General features: G+C 35.8%; 3 protein-coding genes across 7 annotated transcripts in view; 1 reads left to right on the forward strand and 2 right to left on the reverse strand.

Moving 5' to 3' along the window:
- LOC142343971 (uncharacterized) overlaps positions 1–20,481 on the forward strand; it is a 286,528-nt gene that overhangs the window by 255,547 nt on the left and 10,500 nt on the right. The gene's annotated exons all lie outside the window — the stretch shown is intronic.
- LOC142343972 (uncharacterized) overlaps positions 1–20,481 on the reverse strand; it is a 244,708-nt gene that overhangs the window by 41,644 nt on the left and 182,583 nt on the right. The window lies entirely within an intron of this gene.
- LOC142343970 (uncharacterized) lies at positions 109–12,001 on the reverse strand. The gene is made up of 2 exons (XM_075395384.1): positions 11,298–12,001; positions 109–806 (listed from the first exon to the last, which is right to left on the reverse strand). The coding sequence occupies exons 1-2, from the start codon at positions 11,913–11,915 to the stop codon at positions 357–359; spliced, it is 1,068 nt and encodes a 355-aa protein (XP_075251499.1). The 5' UTR covers positions 11,916–12,001; the 3' UTR covers positions 109–356.

Raw genomic sequence — 20,481 nt, forward strand, 5'->3', positions numbered from 1 at the left:
AAAGTCTGGTCATATAAGATTTTGAACGCGCGAAAGTCTGGACATAGGTGTTTTTGAACGCACAAATGAGCGCACGAATTTTAATTTGGAACGCACTAAAGTCTGGTCATATAAGATTTTGAACGCACGAAAGTCTGGACATAGGGAGTTTTGAACGCACGATGAACGCACGAAAAATTTTGAACGCACGAAAGTCTGGACATAGGCACTTTCCGTCTGGGAGGGTCTGGACATAGACACTTTCCGTCTGGGACGGTCTGGACATATCGACTTTTAGTCTGGCACCTCAACCTGGGATGTAAATTATATATAAAACAAAAGTGAATCATTTTGTACAACAAGCGAGCGTTCTTCTCTTATGAACCGGTTAAGTCGGACGCAATTTGAGAAATATCGTCATTTGGGTGATCTCTCAACTTGGTCAGCACATCCTGAAATGTGAAGAGGAAACGACACTCAGGGACTGATAACTTCAACCTTTTTAACAGACTCAGTGCCCATTTCACACCATTGTTCATACCATGAGGACTCAATTCTCCCTGCTCAAGTGCAGATTCGTCACTCACAAACTTCAGATACGTCTCACATTGAGATACAACTCCTTGTTTTATAAGTTCCACGGCGTTGTCCTTGTTCACTGCCAACACTGACAAACATTGAAATACCTCGTCTGCGGTAATCGAACTCGTCTGCATCTCTGGGAACCCAGGAGGTGCAAATCGTGCAAACATGCTGTTCGTGGCAGTGTCCGACATTGCCTTCGACAACATGCCACTCAGGAACACCTTAATGTCAATGTTCTCCACCTGGCAACAGAATAAAGTAGTCATCTCCATGGTCAAGGCCTCAATTTATAATAATGACCGACCGTCCTCGAGTCCGACATTCGACATGAAAAGTGTATGACTACTTCATTTCTTATGCTCTAATTTGGGTAAACATTAAACAGTGTATTGAACTCTGTCAAAACATTGTGTTGTTCATAATGTGAGTTCGATTCCTGATCAACAGGTCAGGATTCTTGAGCAGTCCAAACCAAGTGACCAGTTTTGACTTATTTGCCTCTTGAAAACCTGAAAAATTTTACAAACAAACTAAACATAAGCCGTTGTTGCAATCCAAACCTGTCAATTGAAACCTGTCAATGAAAGGAAATAAATTCGATTGATTCCTATTCAGGAAAGATTTTGTATCCGTGTACTCTTTCTCAGAAAAAAATGTCTCATTTAATGGCCATTTCTCAGGTTAGATTTTTTCATTATTTTAAGTATGACATTTTAAAATCAAGATAGTGTCCTTTAATTATTCTGGAGTAAATAATGACCTTTCTGGAAATAATCGGAGTTTCTCGTTAAGAGTATAGCAAGCAAAAGCGTAGGAGCAGCAACATCATCAGGCACTCAGATTAAATATTTAAAAAGTCCAAAATTTTACTCTACTGAGAAAAACTTATAGCGCAAAGGCAAGCGAATTAGCGAAATTGCAAGCATCAGCACTAATTCTCATATTGATTAAGCAACGAATTTTGTAAAGATAAATGGGCTCGAAATTTTGCCCTCCGCCGCACCTCAATTAAAAACAAAGTGAGCCTGAAAACACCTAAAGGGAAAGTACCAACTTGATCGAAGTTCTGAGAGCTCTATTCGGTAACTTTTGAAATGAACAAAATTTCAGTTGGATGGATAGTTTACAGGTGCAAATAGCTGTATTTTAATGACATTAACCAATGAAAAAACTAATGGGAAAATCACTTTTCATCGAGTGGTTACCCCAATGCAAACCTAACATTAATAAAATTTTAATTAGAAAATGATTACAATGGAAAAAAGAAAAATAAGTTATGCTCTGTTAAACAAATTAGTATCGTTAAAAATTTTGCAAACGTTGATGAACACCCCTTTTTGTTAAAATTTTCAATTATGCTGCCTGAGTTTTTATAGACATCAGCATGTCAGAAAATTTTATTAACTTATTCGTCAGAGATTGTTATCGAATTTTTGTCAGCTTTCATGGTGGGTTTCGTAGTCCTTGAGATTCTCTTCTAGTACATATTCTACCTGAATCTTGGACATTTAGATAGACAACATTATGATAGCTACCATCTCCTGTTCTTTTGAATAACTCAAAGAAAACTGCTGAAACGTGTAGTTCAAAAATTGAAAAGATCTTGTGTTTAAGGAAAATTTTGATACAGAGTTGAACTTCTTTATGAAGAATATTGCCCTAACTATTCGTTTTTGAAAATTACTTATGTCTTGTAGATATATATGGCTTAAAAGCATGTCAAAGATTAGAATGTCAAAACTGATGGTTGATTTTGCATATAGTTTTAAAAAAACAGAAAATGTTTGCAGCATAAACAATTACTTAATTTATAAAACATCGCAAAGAAAACCATCAACTTTTTTGTAACCTGGCCAATATGATGTCTAAAAGTTGAATTTGTATCAAAGTGTAATGTATGACAAAACAATTATGTGAAACTCTTTGTCTGAAGGAATTGAAGCAATTTGTTGTATCATTACAGGCAACAAAACAAACGACTCCATATTTGTCTACATTCAGGGTGAAATAAATTAATGTTAGTCATCGGGATATATCTTCTTCAAATTTCTAACAGAGGAAAATAGACTAGTATAATTGGCCTAGAGAAAAGTTTTGAATCCGTTGCGGCCTTAGGCAGGTCATTGGTGTAGAAAAAAAACCAAAGGGGCCCACAAATGAGACCCATGGTACTCCATAAATTATTGCATTGATTTTTTTCAGAGAACAAATCTGTCACCCAGATATTTTTCAATGACAAAAAATTCAAATTCTTTGAAAAGTATGTGATGATTTACTGTGTCACAAGTTTTTTTTTAAATCAGCAAGCATTATTGTCCGGAAGTTTTGTTCTCCCTTGCTTTCCGGATTTCTTCTGTAAGATCTATAGGGCGTCATTACCTTTCAAACCTGGCTGAAAACCGAAATTGCTCAGTTGAAATTGTCAGGTTTTTAAAGTAAGTTAACATTCTTGTGTAAACTAGTTTTCAAAAATTTTGCTTGAATTGCTCAGCAAACTTATTGGTGGATAGTTTCCTGTGGACAGAGGTATCACCATTTTTGTGAATACCAACAACGTTTGCCATTTTCCGCAGATTAGGACAAGTATCATCGTTGAGGCATTGCTTGAAAAAAAAAATCAGATAAAAGCTTAGCAAAAGGGGACCTGAAATATATATCTTTATAGCTTGTACAGGAATAGATTTTTTTAAAGAACATTTCGCTGCCAAAGTAGGTTTCAGTTTTGCAAAGAAATCAAACAATTTGTCTGCAAATATTTTTTGGTTTCTTCCCTCTGTATCATCAGAAGAAAACTCTATGTAGAAAGTAGATGGGTTTTGCCAGATTTTGAACTCTAATATTTTCCCCTGGCCTCTCGTAGATTCGATATTGCATCGTTTCTTTTTCTTTGATGCGTTCCATGGTTTTCGTATGTTGACTATTAGTTGCTCAACCAACAGCGTCCACTGTACATGGAAACAAACGCAACCAAAACGCTGGTGCGACCTGTTGAATCTTCCAGGTAAAAAAGGAATATCCGTAATAAAAAAAATCAGAATATTTAATTTGAAGTTGCCTTTAAATGAGATGAAAGGGCTTTTTCGATGCCCCACGTACTAAAAAGTTGATAGTTGTTAGACAATACTATTCATTGAAAACATTATTCATTTGTTTTAAACAATCGGCTTTTGCTCCCGGTACTATGGTTTATATAATTTCAAGTTTGCTTCAAAATTAAACTGAAAGTAAACGGGATGCATACAGAAAAAAGTTTACCTGAGGTAAAGTTGTTCAGCCTGAAAAAAAGTTGTTTAAGAAACGTAACAACAAGGTCGATGAGAAGGCGGACGAGTGAACAGGTTGTTAGAAGGCTTAAAGGGAACAAACTTATGTAAATTGTGCATAAGATAAGCTTAAGATAGCTTGAGAAGAAGCTCTACTTGTTCAACGTACACTTGGCTAGAGAAATGAAACCTTGAGGAGAAATAAAGAACTTGAGAAAGGGTTATAAGAAATGCGCTAATCTGAGAGCTTAAGACCAGTTGGCGCAATGGTTAGCACGTTAGGTAGGATTGGAAGTAACAGATCCTGGTTCGAATACAGAACTGGTGCATTTCTACAGTAGTTGGTCGGAAAGTTGCTCAGAGGCGTTATCAAATAGGAATACAACACATACTCAAAATTACAAAAAGTTGTTTTGAAGACATAGAGTGCTGTCGCGTAACAAGAGTGATTGAAAGTTTAGATCAATTGCTTGAAGGTTCCTTTATTCTCGTCCGAATCCCAGATTGACGTGGCAAACTAGAAGAATTGAACACTCACTTTATACTTTTTGTGAGACATTTTAACCACTACCACTATCTTTCTAGTGAACGTATTCGGGACATCTTAATGAAGTTATGTTTCTCTTCCGAAAAAGCAGCGCTATTGTGGAAGATGATTCACACAAACAACACAAGACCTTTCGTCTTAGGACACAAGACATACGCAAAATGGATGCTAATAGTATTATTGAGTCACCCCGGCATTTCTTGGTGGGCCCTGCAGACGGTGACGCACAATTGATCGAAGTAATGAAGGCTGCTGTTCGAGAACGGACAGATCTCTTGACAGGACCGTGATAAAATAATTCTCTGTTGCCGGGATAATTGTTGTGCAAGTGGCATTTTTAGAGAAGACCGCTAGAGCACTGTTGCTTTGACTTAATGGAGGCCCTGCTGGTGATGCCTGGAATCGAGTTCTAAGACATGCCTAATAACAAATTTTTACAGCGGAATATGTTAGATTACTGCTGCAAGAGAAAAATGGCCACAGAGCAACCATTCTACTCTGTCTTAGGAGCAGAAACATACTTTGAGGAAACTAGACATGATGCAATTTTCCATCAAAATTCAGTGGGACCTTCCAGTACCCTCGGGATAATGGTAATTTCTGTGAAAGAGAAGAACACAAAAATATGATGCGTGCATAACTAAGTGTCGTGGGAATTGATGAGCAGTAATTGTTGATCCAAGTCTTCCCGAGAAAAAATGAAAAAGTGGAATTGATCCCTCACTCAACTTTGTTGCCGCTTCTCCAAAATTGATATAATTTGCTTCTCAACTGATTTTAGGAGCCGACAAGTTTTTAAATGATTTTTTTTTTACATTTTGTGTTCAGAAGCTTTTACCTAAGTCAATAATGGCAAATTGTTCAGAAAATATCACGCGCACCAATTTTGGACCCCTTACTTATAATAACAACATAGATCTGATACTCAAAGCTGTTAAGTTGAATTTTAATATAAATTTGGAACTGAAAATATACAAAATTTAGCTCGTATTTATAGTAGTTATCTATGCGAACATATACAGAGAAAATTTAGATTGGCCAAAAAAAATTTACTTGATTGACATGTGAATAGATCTTAGTTCCGCATCCCGGTGGTGATTTTCTATTTTCATCAACATTTCTTGAGAATTATATATGGCCTAGATACAATCGAGTTCATTAGTTGAAGGTCGGTGGATGTCAGAATCAGGTTTCTGTTGTTTGGAGAAGTTACTTCTGACATATGATTGATAGGTCAAAAAGATAATGATAGAACCAAAACAAAATTAGAATTGAGTTTAGTTTCGCGGCCATTAGTTATCGCCATAGCAACAAAGTTCGTCAGGTAAGTTCTTCTTTTATTCTTGAAATTTTAATAGAGAAAACTTCTAAGTTTCTTGATGTTTCTTTGAAACCATCACATCCTCCCTCCTTTTTAAGCAAGTTTGTGAGTATAGGTTCCCCAAATCTGTCGGGTTGTTTTCTGTTTCTTGTTGATGATCGTGAAGGATCTGGTGGTTTGGGTTGTTGGTGCTCTGCAGCTGATGTGGCTGCAGAGGCTTCATCCTGACGTGAAGGTCCCACATCTGTGTTCTGAAGTTGTGGCTCTGATTGAGATATGGTCTTCTCCACTGCTGGTTCGGTTTTCACATTATCCTCTTCTAGTCTCGCAATTTGGTTGTCGCTCACTAGAATAGTCCGTGTTAAGTTTTCGGGCCGTATGAAAGATGTGTTCAAGCCCCTCCTGATGAAGGTAGCAGGAACTGTCTTCGTTTTTTCATTGGCGTGTAATAGAATAGGTTCGCCCAAGTCGGAATCTGCTATTGCTGGTAGTCTCATTCTGCGTTCCAACAGGAGTTCAGTTCAACTGGAGTTCTGCTTCTCGTCTTTGAAGTGTTGCGATGTGTTATCCAAGCCCCTTGCAATAATTTTCCAAATGGCACATTAATATTGTGACTTCATGCTTGAAGTTCCCATTTCACTGTCTGAACTGCTCTTTCAGCTAGTCCATTAGCTGTTGGATGATAGACGGGTGATTCTTTTTTCCTAATTCCCAGTTATCCACACCAATGTTTATGGTCATCACTTACAAATTCAGGACCATTATCAAATACTAAAGTTTTTGGTATGCCGAAGATTTGACTAAGATATACTTTAACGGTTTCTGATGTTCTCTTTCCCGCGGGGGAAGCTTCTACCCAGCCAGAATCCGCGTCAACAATTACTAAGATTTTGCCTTGGTCCTTAACATAACCCCAGACCATGTAGAGCCGTTCCCAAAAGTCGGCTTCTTGCCACGTAACGACTGTTTTTCCCAGGCTAGGCCTGTTCATTTGACAATTCTTACTTTTACTAACAAAATGTTGAACATCTTGGGTAATGCCAGGCCACAAGCTATCATTCTGATTGATGCCTCATTCACATTCTTCCCAGGATGTGTCTCGTGCTTTTTTGCCAATACCAAGTGTCGTAGTTTGGGTGGAATGAAAGGAACAACACCTCTGAAGATGATTCCATTGTGTATGGTCAGCGCATCTTTGTGTTGTTCGAAACCTTTTTTTCCGCTTCTGAACATTGTTTTCAATTACCTCTTTTGATTCGTTTAATTATGTCCCCGAAGAGTCTGTTTGTTCCAAGTTCGGTCTTGATTTCCGCTTGGGTAACCAAATCAGTCTGAGCGAAATAGATGTTATTGATTGCGAAGCAAACTCGATCTTTGTCGGATTCGCCTTCGTCAAAATGCATTCTGCTCAAAGCATCTGCTTGGGGTATCTGCTCTCCTGGCGTGTATTTCAGCTCATTGTCAAAACCATTTATTGCCCATCTTTTAATTTTAGCTGATGTTGTCTTCGGCAACACTTCTTCTGGTGCAAGGAGACATTTGAGTGTTTTGAGGGTCCGTCTGTGGGGTAAATCGTCTTCCACGGAAAAATTGCCCCAATTTTCTGATCTCAAACACAATTGCAAGTATTTCCCGCTCTATGTTCGAGTAGTTTTGCTCCACTGGAGTCAACTTTCTTGATTCATTTATGACTGGATCTCCTCCTTGCGGAAGAACGCCACCATTGGTTTTTTCAGAGGCGTCAGTAGTAACTGTTGCCTCTTTATGCAATTTTATGGCCGTACAAATGGGTTAGCACATAATTCGTTTTTATGTCTTCAAAGGCTTTTTGTTGCGTTTTCCCAATGAGAAACCGCTATTGCTCATGTTATTTAAGGGTAGCTTTTTTGTTGCAAAATCAGAAATCATTCTTCCGGAAAAATTTGCTAGCCTAACAAACAAATCGAGTTGTTTGTTGTTAGTTGATGCTTTTGCATTTTTTTCAATATGTTTGGCATCTGGTGCTGATCCGTCGTTTGAAATGAAGTATCCAAAAAACTAACGGTATCGACTGGTTTTGAGTTAGATTTTTTCTCATTATTAGTAAAGTTTTTCTCACGTAGTCGACACTTGACTGCAAGTAATCTCTTGTCAAACTGCTCCTTGGTAGTTCCATAGACCATCACGTCTTCTTGAAAGATTGCAACGTCTTTGTTTCCTTTAAGTGTTGATTCGATGAAATTCCGGAAGATTGAAGACGAGTTTTTTTAATCCCTGGGGTAGTCGGCACATATTGAACAGTCCCTGAGATGTGTTGATTGTTCATATATCTTTTGCCTCTTTGTCAAATTCAATTTGATAGTAGGCATCTGAGAGGTCGATCTTGCCAAAGTATGAGGCCCCGCGTAATTTTTGGAAGGTCGTCAACATGTATTGTATTGGGTAGTCCTTATCAATCATCTTGCCATTGATATGCACTTTCAAGTCCACGCAAAGTCTCAGTTCTCCACTCGTCTTTCTCTGTCACACCACTGGAGATGCATTGGTGACTCCTCTTGACTGTACCGGTTCAAGGATGCCCTGTCTGACCATCTGTTACAGCTTTTCTGTGACCTTTTCTTGAAGAGGTAGAGGTACTTTTCTGGCTTTGCAGAACATTGGCTGTGATCCTGCCATCAGCTTCACATGAGCTTTGTAATCTTTTACAGCAAATAGGTGCTTGGTTGTAATTTTGTTCACACCGTGCTTGGGTGGAAGGTCTCTACCAGGTGTTCCAAATTCTTTGTCAGACTGCTCAACTGATAGTTGATTTTGTGTGAGCCTGCTTCCGTTCCACGCAACGTCACAAGTAAGCAATCCCGGAAGAGTTAATTGATGACCATCATAAGCTTCAAGATGTCTTATCTTACCATCCAACTGAAGTTTACCAAGCTCAGTCCATATTTTTGGTGATGTCACTGTGCTATCTGCACCTGTGTTTACCCGCATTTTTAATTTGCAGTTATTTATTGAGATATATTCTCATGTAGCAGACATGCTAAAGATTTGTTCCTTAGAATAAAACTTTCCCATGTCCGATGCTGGAGATGCTTGCTCTGAAGAAAATTTTTTTCTCCGCAAAACTTATATTTTGTTTCTGCACTCTGCTGAATTTAGTTGGGGTTTGCTTCGACACATTTTTGAGAAGTGTCCTACCTTTTCACAGGAGCTGCATTTTTTTACTTAGCGCTGGACGGGATCTAATAAAATGTGGCTTACCTCCAAACCTAGTACACATATTGTTGCTTTAATTAGCCGTAAATTTTCCGTTTGGTTTTCGAATGGTTTTTTTGGAAGTTTAACCGAACTTCTCCTTTCACAGTAAAAGGCTTTTACCTGACGGAAAATTTGCAAAACCCATTGCTTGACTTCCGAACTGTAAGGCAACCGACAGTGCTGGTTTTGCTTTAATAAAGTCTAGTAGCCCAAGTTTTGCCTCAGGGTCCCTCAAACTTTAGATAAACTTTATTTTTACCAACTCCTCTTCGGGGTTGGCCGCTCTTTTGAGTTTTTCGAGTCACAATAGCTTGCTTTCTCTTTAAGACGTGCTACGAAAATGTCTTTTGACTCCCCTACACTTTGTAATACGGACAGAATCTTAGCTCTTTGTGCCGTTACTACTCTCTCTTTAGAAGAATTATAATTTTGAATAGCCAATATGATGTCTTTTTTGGGAGTGTCTATCAAATTCCTAGGACTAATTAGGATCCTAAGTTTAATAGTTGCGTCTTCCCCGCACATACTAAGATAGAGATTGGTTACCTGTAGATCCTGTAAAGTACCATCCTTGTTAATCTTGTCCTCTTTTTTCTCTGCGCGACATTTCGCCTCAAAAGATTTTATCTACGCAGTAGCTGACTCTGAATTCTATAGATCCAAAATTTGTCTGTCTGTAGTTCGTCTGGACACCATTGTCGTGGTCGACAACACGGGTCAAAAGAATTCAATAAGTTGAATTTTAAAGTAAATTTGGAACTAAAAATATACAAAAATTAGCACGTATTTATAGTGGTTATCTATGCGGACATATACAGATGAAAATTTAGATATGCCAAAAAAATTACTTGATTGACATGTGAATAGATCTTAGTTCCCAATCCCGGAGGTGATTTTCTATTTTCATCAACTTTTCTTGAGAATCCTATATGGCCTAGATTAAATCGAGTTCATTAGTTGAAGGTCGGTGGATGTCAGAATCAGGTTTCTGTTGTTGGGAGAATTTACTTCTGACATATAATTGATAGGTCAAAAACATAATGATAGCGCCAAAACAAAATTAGAATTGAGTTTAATTTTGCGGCCCTTACTTATCGCCATAGCAACAAAGCTCGTCAGGTAAGTTCTTCTTTTGTTCTTTGAAAGCTTAATAAAGAAAACTTCTAAATTTCTTGATGTTTCTTTGAAAGCATCACAATTATGTTTTGCAGACACAGAATTTATTTCATTGGACATACGAATCGTTTTTTGAGGGCCTATCAAAACTTTAGGAAGCGCTGCATTTTAAACTTGGTTACGTAAGTTGTTGCTTTTTTGCTCCAGCTGAGCAAAAAAAATTAGTTTTAATAAATTGATAAAATAATAAACTAATAAATTTTAATAAATGAATTTTATTCCAACGAGGAATGAGAGAAAACAGTTTTATTTTAGAACAGAAAAATGAATACAAATTGATTTGCTGTTTTGATTAAAACGGCGCTTGACAATAGTGATCCTGAAAATTTTACTTGTCTTTGAAAGGAATCATAATTTTTGCAATTTTGTGAAGTCAGCACAGATTAGGTAGCAATTTTCTTCCTATTAGAAAAGACACCATACATCTGTAAACCTGCAAATTTAATTCAGGACACTTTGTAAAAACTGTTAGATTTTACTTGGCTTTCTCAGTCAGTGATATCTGCTTTTGTTTTAAAAGCTCCTATAGAAAAACAGTAACAATCGACACCCAAAATGCAAAATACACAACAAAGGACAAAATATGATCTGATCTTGCCTTTTAACAACTGATAGTAACATGCTTATATTTGTCAATTGCTCACCAAAAATGAAAAACAAGTCTAATCATAACATCAGTGAAAAAGTGAAAAACAGAAACGGCTGAATTGAAGTTCGGCCAAAATCAATGGCAGTAATCATAAAAAATCATTTTCCCATGATGGCGAGGTTTCAGACAAAAATTAACTCTGATCGTACTTTTGTGCGCTCCAAATGGTTTGTGGATTTGAAATTCACTCCACGTCACTTCTGATCAGACGCATCGGGTTACAGAGCCTGTGATCAGACCATGTCATACAGACAAAATCTCTGGTCGGACTTATTCGTGTGTAAATGAGTTCTGAGCAGACTCTATCGAGACTGTTGTCTAGACTTTTTCCCAACCAATTTTTCCCAGACCACGTTACTTGAGCGCGCAATGCCCCGATGTGCGCTCGAAGATTGACTGATCAGAGGCAACTTTAGATTGTGGTCTGGGATATCGACCTAGGTTAGACTGTAACTTAAGGTCTGGAGCTCTACTGAAAAGAACGTCCTCGACCGTTTTTACAGTAATAAAAGACTAATTTGAACTAACGCAGTTATAAGTTACCTTGATTAAGTCTGGGTTACCTGCGCCTTCAGATAACAAGCACAATGTCACAATGGCACATAGTCTCTTGCGAGGCTCATCAGAACTCTTCAGTTGAACCAAAATATCTTGAATTCCAGTGGCTTGTATCTTCTGGCGTGAGTCTGGATGGAGACGCATCATGTTCATGAGGACACACAGACCTGATCTTGCAATTTTGTTTCGGAATCGTGGAACATCTGCAAGACGGTCTTCAGATCCAGGAATAGTCGCATTCTCCTTCACTTTATTGACAATAAACTCGTGAATGCCATTTTCCTCAGCAATTTGACAAACAGTTGGACTATGGTCAGTGAGACTGACTAACAAGACCATTGCGCGAGCAAGTGTCTCGTCAGCAAGTTCCCGCGATGATTGGTTCTGAATGTCAAGATTGACAAATATGGTTTTAGCTGATTCCACAAATTTCAATTCAGCCAGTTTGTCTGCCAACTGCTTTCTGTCGACGTTCGAAGGCATCAAATCGAATATATTATCAAGCTTCTTCAAAGCATCCCTGACTTTAGTTAGGTTGTTTGACCTCAAATGACCACAGAACTTTCTAATTTCTTCGTTTACAACAGACCAGTTGAGCTCCATTGCTCGACTTGTTATACCTCAGAAAATATTTTAAAATGGCAACTTTTGTTATTCTATGCACTTTACTTGAAAAACTTGGCTTTATCTACTAAATTCTGGTTTCTGAGAAATGCACAAAATTATTAATAGCAATTATAAAATTAATGAAGAGATTTGGTTTTTTGACAAATATGGCCACTAAAGTCATAGAATGAAAAGATTGAGAGAAGTAGAAAAGCGTTTTTATCATTTCTGAGAAAAAATATTCTGAGCATTGAGTGAAAGTATTTTATCTGCTGCCTTTCAAAGTTTTGAGATAAATTTTTGAGAACAAACTAATGCTAATCTATATGGGTATGAAAACCGGGTAATCATGAGCAAAGCTTCAGCGCATATTCAGTGCATAATCGTCTAAGAAATTGTTGAACATAATTTCTTGTTATGAAATTTGCACAGAATGGTGAGACGGTTCTGCATACTGTTGACAATTCCGCGCTTTCCAGATTAATTCTCGCTCAAATTTCTACTCTTTCTAGCTATTCTTAACACATTTCAAATATCTTTTTAAACAAAGTTTGATCTTGAAGAAAAATAGACAGGTTACACTATTAAACTTACTTGTGTTGATCATAAAGAAAAAAATACCAATGCATAATTTTAAGGTAGGAAAAGATGCACATGATAAATCTGCAATTTGCGCAATTTTTAATGCGAAATCTCGAAAATTCTCGCTCAGTCTTTATCAATTTTTCTGGGGTTTTTTTTCTGAGCTTTTTAGGCAGGAATGCTGCAGTATGTCAATTATTGTCTGTGGGAAACGCGGAAGAGATTTGGTTGTTTTGACAAATATGGTCACTAAAGTCATAGAATGAAAAGATTGAGAGAAGTAGAAAAGCGTTTTTATCATTTCTGAGATGAAATTTTCTGAGCATTGAGTGAAAGTATTTTATCTGCTGCCTTCCAAAGTTTTGAGATCAACTTTTTGAGAACAAACTAATGCTAATCTATATGGGTATGAAAACCGGGTAATCATGAGCAAAGCTTCAGCGCATATTCAGTGCATAATCGTCTAAGAAATTTTTGAACATAATTTCTTGTTTTGAAATTTGCACAGAATGGTGAGACGGTTCTGCATACTGTTGACAATTCCGCGCTTTCCAGATTATTTCTCGCTTAAATTTCTACTCATTCCAGCTGTTCTTAACACAATTCAAATATGTTTTTTTAATAAAAATTTGATCTTAAAGAAAAATAGATAGGTTACACTATTAAACTTACTCGTGTTTGATCATAAAGAAAAAATATACCAATGCATAATTTTAAGGTAGAAAAAGATGCACATGATACATCTGCAATTTGCGCAATTTTTTATGCAAAATCTCGAACATTCGCGCTCAGTCGTTATCAATTTTTCTGTGGTTTATTTTTCTGAGCTTTTTAGGCAAAGGATGCTGCAGTATGTCAATTATTTTCTGTGGGTAACGCGGATATCAAATTATTGTTCAATGAAGCCAATATTGGCAGAAAGAAATGGGATTTATGTCAGCATTTTCTATGGAAGTTTTTTGTCCATCAAATTGTACGACCGTTCAAAACAACAGAAAGCAAAAAAAAATACACGACATAATCGTTAAAGAACTACTTTAACCGCGATTTCCCTCATCATTGCATTAGTTTACAATACCTTTGAGTAGAGTTTACCACATGAAAACACAGTTTGCACTCTCACCACTAGAGTAGAAGTCCGTTCTGAGGTCACAAAAAAAAATTTGTTCATTGGCATGCAATCATAAAAAACGTCGGGAGTTTCTGTGTTAATTGGCGTAAATGTGTTTAATTTTGTTTATTTTGGAATATTTCCTTTGGGACTGTTTTGTCTGGATTGTTTTGCTATTCGGGACCGTTTTGTCAGGCATTGCTTTGTCTGTGACTCATTTGTCTGGGGATATGTTGCTAATCGCGACTGTTTTGTCTGTCCAACGAGAAAAAAATATATTCCAAGGTTCTAGAAATTGGGGTTGGAACTCAGCCAGGGATATTAGAGAAATTACCTGAAAACATTAAGAACGCTAAATTTTTCATAGTTTCCTAAGCACGCCATAACATGGAAAAAAGTGATCAAGTGAAACCATCAAAATTACATACAACCTTCAGAAAAACGATGCACAAACCATTCAATTGTATCGACATCTTTATTGAGATTGTACTTTATTTACTGATCAGTTTTCCACTGCTAAAACATGCAGTTTACTACTGCATCTGTACTGAATGTGTCTTTGCCGTGCTAAAACTAACTTTATTCTGTGAGCCAATTGCGCCTCTAAAGTAACAGAACAGCTCTAAATTCGCGTACGGATGTAGAGCATGCGTTTTTTTACAGTTTTGTTAATTCTGTATTTCTTTTGATCTATTTTTAGCCAAGGCTACGGATATTTTCTCAAAAAATTCGTTAGTTTTTTTTTTGAGTCGTAAAAATTAAAATTATTTGATCTCCAGTTAGCGAGGCAGTTATCTCGAGGACAGGACACTACAATCACATTGAGAGCTACGCAGAATACCGAGCACAAGCTGGCAAAATATACAAATTGTAGGAGAGAAAATGACGAACGCTCAATGTGTCTTTATTTATTTGTTGTTTTAGTGATCCAGTCTCTAGAAATTTTGTTGACACTAATTACACACCCGGGCCGAGTTGTCAGCGCTAAAAACGCAAAATTATGTAAGATTGGCATGAATGCGTTAATTTTATGTAAAATCTACGCTTGAAGCGTTTTCAAGCGTTTCTAAACATATGTATGTGCTAAACTTGTTTAACGTTGATCATACAAAATGTTGCGTTGTTAAGCGTAAATCGTACCTAATTTTGAGTTGTTAAGCGTAGATCTTACATAATTTTGATTTGAATAAGTCCGATTATGTTACAGTCCGATTTATATAGAATGAGATTCCAACCTAAATTAAGGTACTGTTGCATAGTGGTAGAAGAGGAGACACGCATACAAGAAGGCAGTTGTTCGAGTCTGACAGACACAGATCTCAGCGTTGCAATTGTGTGAAATCAACGCTAAATTCAACACAAATTTATGCAAGATCTTCTCTCAGAAACGGAAAAATATGTTAAATCAACAATTAGAAAAGCAAAATTATGTAGGATCCACGCTAAGAAAAGGTACAAAATTATGTAAGAAAATTACGGAGAATTTTCTAACTTGTCAACGCTAGTTGCCACATATATTACATAATTTTTAGTCGGCCCGCGATTGTAGACTAAAAAATGTAGGCTAAAAACTACTCAGCCCGCGTTAGTAGTACGGAAGATCGTAAGATCTTCCAACATGCATGTAGATGACACTGAGACCAGAACAGCCTGTTCTTGAAACATTGAATTCCATTGAAAAAACATGATACAAAAAAACTAAGTGACCAAGCGCGATGGTGGTATCGAAATTAGGCAATTAAAACATAGATGAACTGGCTGGCCTTGTGAACAAACTGCGAAAAATTCTGGCCACAAATTTAAAACAGCTGCACAACAAATTATAAGTTGACAAGAATGTATATGTTACAAAAACAAATCTAAATTTAAAAAAAGAAGCCGTCATTTTGTCTGTCGTCATGAATATTTCACGTATCTTATGAAGCAGAAATTTTCAGAATACAATTCAAAAGCTTGAAAACTGCAGATTTCGCTTCACAACGTAGAAAAAACATACACAGGAAACAAATTTAAGATAACTACTCAAGAACAATAGATGGCACATAAAAAAGGACAACGATAACCTCACAGTAGAAAAAATAAGAGCAATGAAATTGAGTATAGTTGCTGAAATCCATGTTGTTATCAGAAAAACTATCAGTGGTCAAAAATCTTAGACGCAGCACTTCCTTTAAAGTCTGACAAAGAATAAAAAAATAATGGTCAGATTTTTGAGGATTCTAAATCACAAAAGCCACTAAATAGACACTAGTTCCCTCGATAAACTTCTTTTCAAGCAATTAAAGTCAGAATTTGCAGGTGGCCAGGTGATATAAAACAAACTTACAAGAAAATTCTCTCATTTCATTCATAGATTTCATAGTAATTGACGGCACATAAACATTATCAGCAGCGGGTGTGTAGCAAGAAAAAAGTTACTCTATCAGAACTGCTGGACAATTTTTTATGATGAATTTTCTATTCAACAATTGTCAGCTGAGGACAAGAATTATTCTCTATTCCTTTTTACTTGCTTTTATCAATTCGTAAAAGAATCCATTCTAATTCAAAATCAAGAGCTAGCTCTACTCTTATTTCCTGTAACAAAAAGAATGACCCAATGTTCTCTCGGGGAAAACATTTGATTTCCACAATTCATTTAACAACTTCCGACTGCCACAACCGTTTTCTAAACAAAAATTGTTCGGATCTAAACGTTGTTCCTTCTAAAGTCAATTCATATTTGCCATTGCTGACATAACTTTTTTTATCATTAAAAACTTTGAATAATCGTATTAATTCTTCTTATAGCTTTCCCTTACTAATCTCACTACTCCACACAATAATACCAAGTGAAAGCTTTGTTGACATCACTCAACCAAGCTGGTGACATTCAACCAACCATTAACACATTAAATGAAATGATGATTACTTGTGTTACCAATTAGACGATATAGAATTCGAAATTTCCTCTTTGTAGCCTTAATAATTGTATCAAAACTAAAGTTTTTGTGAAACTTCAACCTTTAGAGCAGCAGAGAATGAATTTGAATAAAAAAAATTCAAATTAGAAAATACAAAATAATCAAATATTTGATTACAGATCATTCCAACAACCCTAAAACAATATCTAGGAAAACATAAACTTGAGCTTTGCTTATTGGTAAAACAAAACGTGCTTTTCAAAAAAGTAACACCCTACAAAAAACACACCAAGTACTAAATTATTCTAACAAGGAACAAATTTCTATACCTAGTTCTCATTCCACACTTGAAATAATCGCTATCATTTGGACTAGAAGCATGTCTACTAAATATATTGATAGATGAAATAAAACGTGGCCCTTAAGTAAATGTGGCCCTTAAAACTCATTAAAGAAATCCCTATCACGCTCAGAGGCCCATGCTTATCGGTAGTACAGATAAAAAATACGCTTGTTCAAAAACTATGTGGAAAACTACGGCATCGATTTACGAATTTCTGGAAGCGGGAAAAATGGTCTTTTAAACGAATACCGAACTCATTGCACTCGGCTCAGCAACTTCCTCATAAATTCTGAGAAAAATACTCAAATCTCCAGCTCAAAAAACATCTACATTAATCATAAATGACCTATATTAATAAAAATTTTGTTCAAGATACATTAGTAGAATATATTTTCCCGGTAAATAGTATCATGACCAAACCAGACAAAGAATTCTAAAATAGAATTCCAAAACACTTTTCTAAAATTGATGAGCTCCTGAAGCTTCCGCTGTTAAACAAAAGAGAACAGAAGTATTTGTGTTCTAATTTTTAGTTGGAAACTATGTGTTCAGACTTCAAATTGTGCCGCTTTGTTTTATCTCAAACGCGGAGCTTGAACAGGATCAAAATTTCCTTTGGAGTTCTAGGAGACTTTTGAAAAACAAGAAATAACAGATTACATAGTACAACTAACCAGCTGTGATCCAATTAACCAGTTCTACATCCTAAGCGATGCCTCCAATTACTGCGTTGGAGCAATCCCCTATCGAAAAGCCAACCTGCTTCATCAAGCTATTCTCTGTTCATGCCTGCAGAGCTATAACTTCAGCCATCCTGAAAGCTCAACCGTTAACTATGCTCTCTCAGAAAAAAAATCCTTAATCCAAGATTCTAAACAAAGATTATGAGCCAATTTTATTATTTTCCAAGTAAAAAAATTAAGCACTGAGCTTGTAAATCACATTAGAATTTATCCAAATATAAAGGTCTAATCTTCATATTTTTTAGAGGCAAAGCACCGACCTTATTTTTCTAGACTGACTCAGTCGGTCGTAAATATAAACACATATTATCAACACAGATTCGAGACTGAAGGATTAACCACATCTTATAATTAACAAATATTTATCTTCTACCTTTTATTAAACGTAAATTTACCATGACCCTTGTTCTTACCTATGTAATTCACAGTCTATTTCATATCAATTTAATATCATTTTAATATGTGTCAAGATAAAATACTCGATGCTAGTATACCCAATGTGACAAAATACGCAAATATATTTATATGTATATATATATATATATATATATATATATATATATATATATATATATATATATTATTTTGTCACATTGGGTATACTAGCATCGAGTATTTTGATATTAAATATATATATATATATATATATATATATATGTATGTATATGTATATGTATATGTATATGTATAAGTATATGTATGTATGTATATATATATATATATATATATATATATATATATATTATATATATATATATATATATATATATATATATATATATTATATATATATATATATCCAACATTTTAGCAAAATGTTGAAACTACCAGAATGATTACCATGCCTCGCGGACCATCACCATGCCTCAGCGGCCCGTGGGACTTGACCGGAAACTATCGCAAACGAACACGGGATTGAATTATGAGCTCAATTATGAAAAAACATGCTTGTAATACCGAGTGCTAACTTGTAATCGGATTATTGAACGAAAAAACCGAAGGAAATGAATTGGGTATAATGGCATTGGGTACTTTGGCACATTGGGTATTTTGGCTTTGGCTAGGTTGTCATGTTATAGTTTTTGGCAATTCATCAAATTCAGCGACTTTTCGTCATCTCATAACAATTTAGTAATACACGTTCACGGAAGGAACTACGAACGCGTTTTTTTTTTCAAGCAAGAAAAAAAACAAAATAGAATGTAGTAAGCTATACCGAAATTTCTGAAATTTATTCCTTTTTTGAATGGTAATAAGTGTGACAATACCGTAGTGGACGGAAAAGGGGTGAGAAAAAAAACAGCGTATGAAAGGTTTTTGGGTCGTTGTTTCTGGTTGTGCCAACCATGTAATTGAGGTAGGGAAATCATGCCCCCTCAACCTCGATAATCTATCTTTTCGGCACCTAGAATTGTTAATTGAGAGATGCATCAACACACTGAGCCGAGTCGGAACAGAAATTGGTTTTACAGAACGCCACTCGCAAAGCAAATACAACAACAACAACAAAAAGTCAGATTTAAAAGTCTTTATGGACATAAAACTATGAATTGTCAACTTAGATGGTTGGAGCTCTAAGGAAATCCCTGAAAAACTTTCGAAGAATTTTTTCTTGAACTAGGGCCGTTTTGAAAGCGTTTCTCTGCCATCACATTTTCAAAGCCCAAAACAGTTTCAGGAAAAATTACAAATAAAACTACCTGATGCAAATAGTGCAAATGATTTTTTAAATCACATGTAGAATCTGAGTTAAAATCCTGCATGAAAACTGTTGGGATGAGCTACCTAGTGAACCGCAACTTGGTACATTTTGATAAGATATGCATGACCTTGACACTTCTCGCAAAACTTGAAACATCTTGCCAAGATCTTGGGAACCCCAACCTTTCATAGTAAATCTTGATACGATGTTGATAGAATCTTATCAAGACAGACCAAGATAATTTCTAGACAGCACTAGGCAAAATCTTGACGAATCTTGATAACACTTATTACCTTTTCTGATTGCTGCTCGACGTATCTCATCATCAGAAAAGAAATCAAAGTCTTCTCAACACACTCAACTCAAACACTCAAAAAGAACTCAACACATTAAATAAAGAGATCTTTTCCCTTTGTGCCCCCGCTTAGTGAGTGCATATTAATTGCACCCTCAGACGCACGTGTCATATTTTTACGTAATAATTTACTGTGTAATGAGACTAGCACTATAACTGGGGGCACATAACGTATTGGGGGGCTCAAACGGAGAAGATCAAACTAAAGTTAGGGTAAATATACCATAACGAACTCAAGGCAAACTTTTGTTAAGATAAAATTAAGGTACCGTTTACCTTAGCTTTACCTTAATTTGAGCTAGAAGAAAAATATAACTTAACTTTGTTTAGGTAAAATATCCTTAAAATAACTTTTTATGTATATTATAGCATATTTTCAGTAAAATTACAAAAACAAAAAAGTTGACGCATGCTAAAAATATGTTTTTCTGCAGACAAAAAAAATGCTAACATCAAAAATTGATTTAAATGAGAGGAAGATTAGGTTATCAGAAATTTATGGTTGCTTTCTTCCGGAACATTATTTTTTTTTAAATTGCTTTCTTCAAAATGTTGCGCAATTAAACAAACATTCTTGTCCTTGGGTTCTTGAGTCCGTTTCTGTTGGTCATACATCAACAAAATTACCTTGCAAACTCGAAATAAAGCTGTAGCAACGGTATCAATTGTGATTTTCTATTAAATTTGGCCGGAATCTAAAAATTGCGCAAAAAGTTGTGATTATAGAGCAAATACGTTCTTGAAAAAATCAATTTTGTGTGTTTAGTGTAATAAACTTGCTTCAAAAGCCCAGTTGTATCTCAGAAAAAAATTCGAAAATTTAT

This window comes from Convolutriloba macropyga, chromosome 8, assembly GCF_964194025.1.
Source record: "Convolutriloba macropyga chromosome 8, txConMacr16.3, whole genome shotgun sequence".
NCBI lineage: Eukaryota > Metazoa > Xenacoelomorpha > Acoela > Convolutidae > Convolutriloba > Convolutriloba macropyga.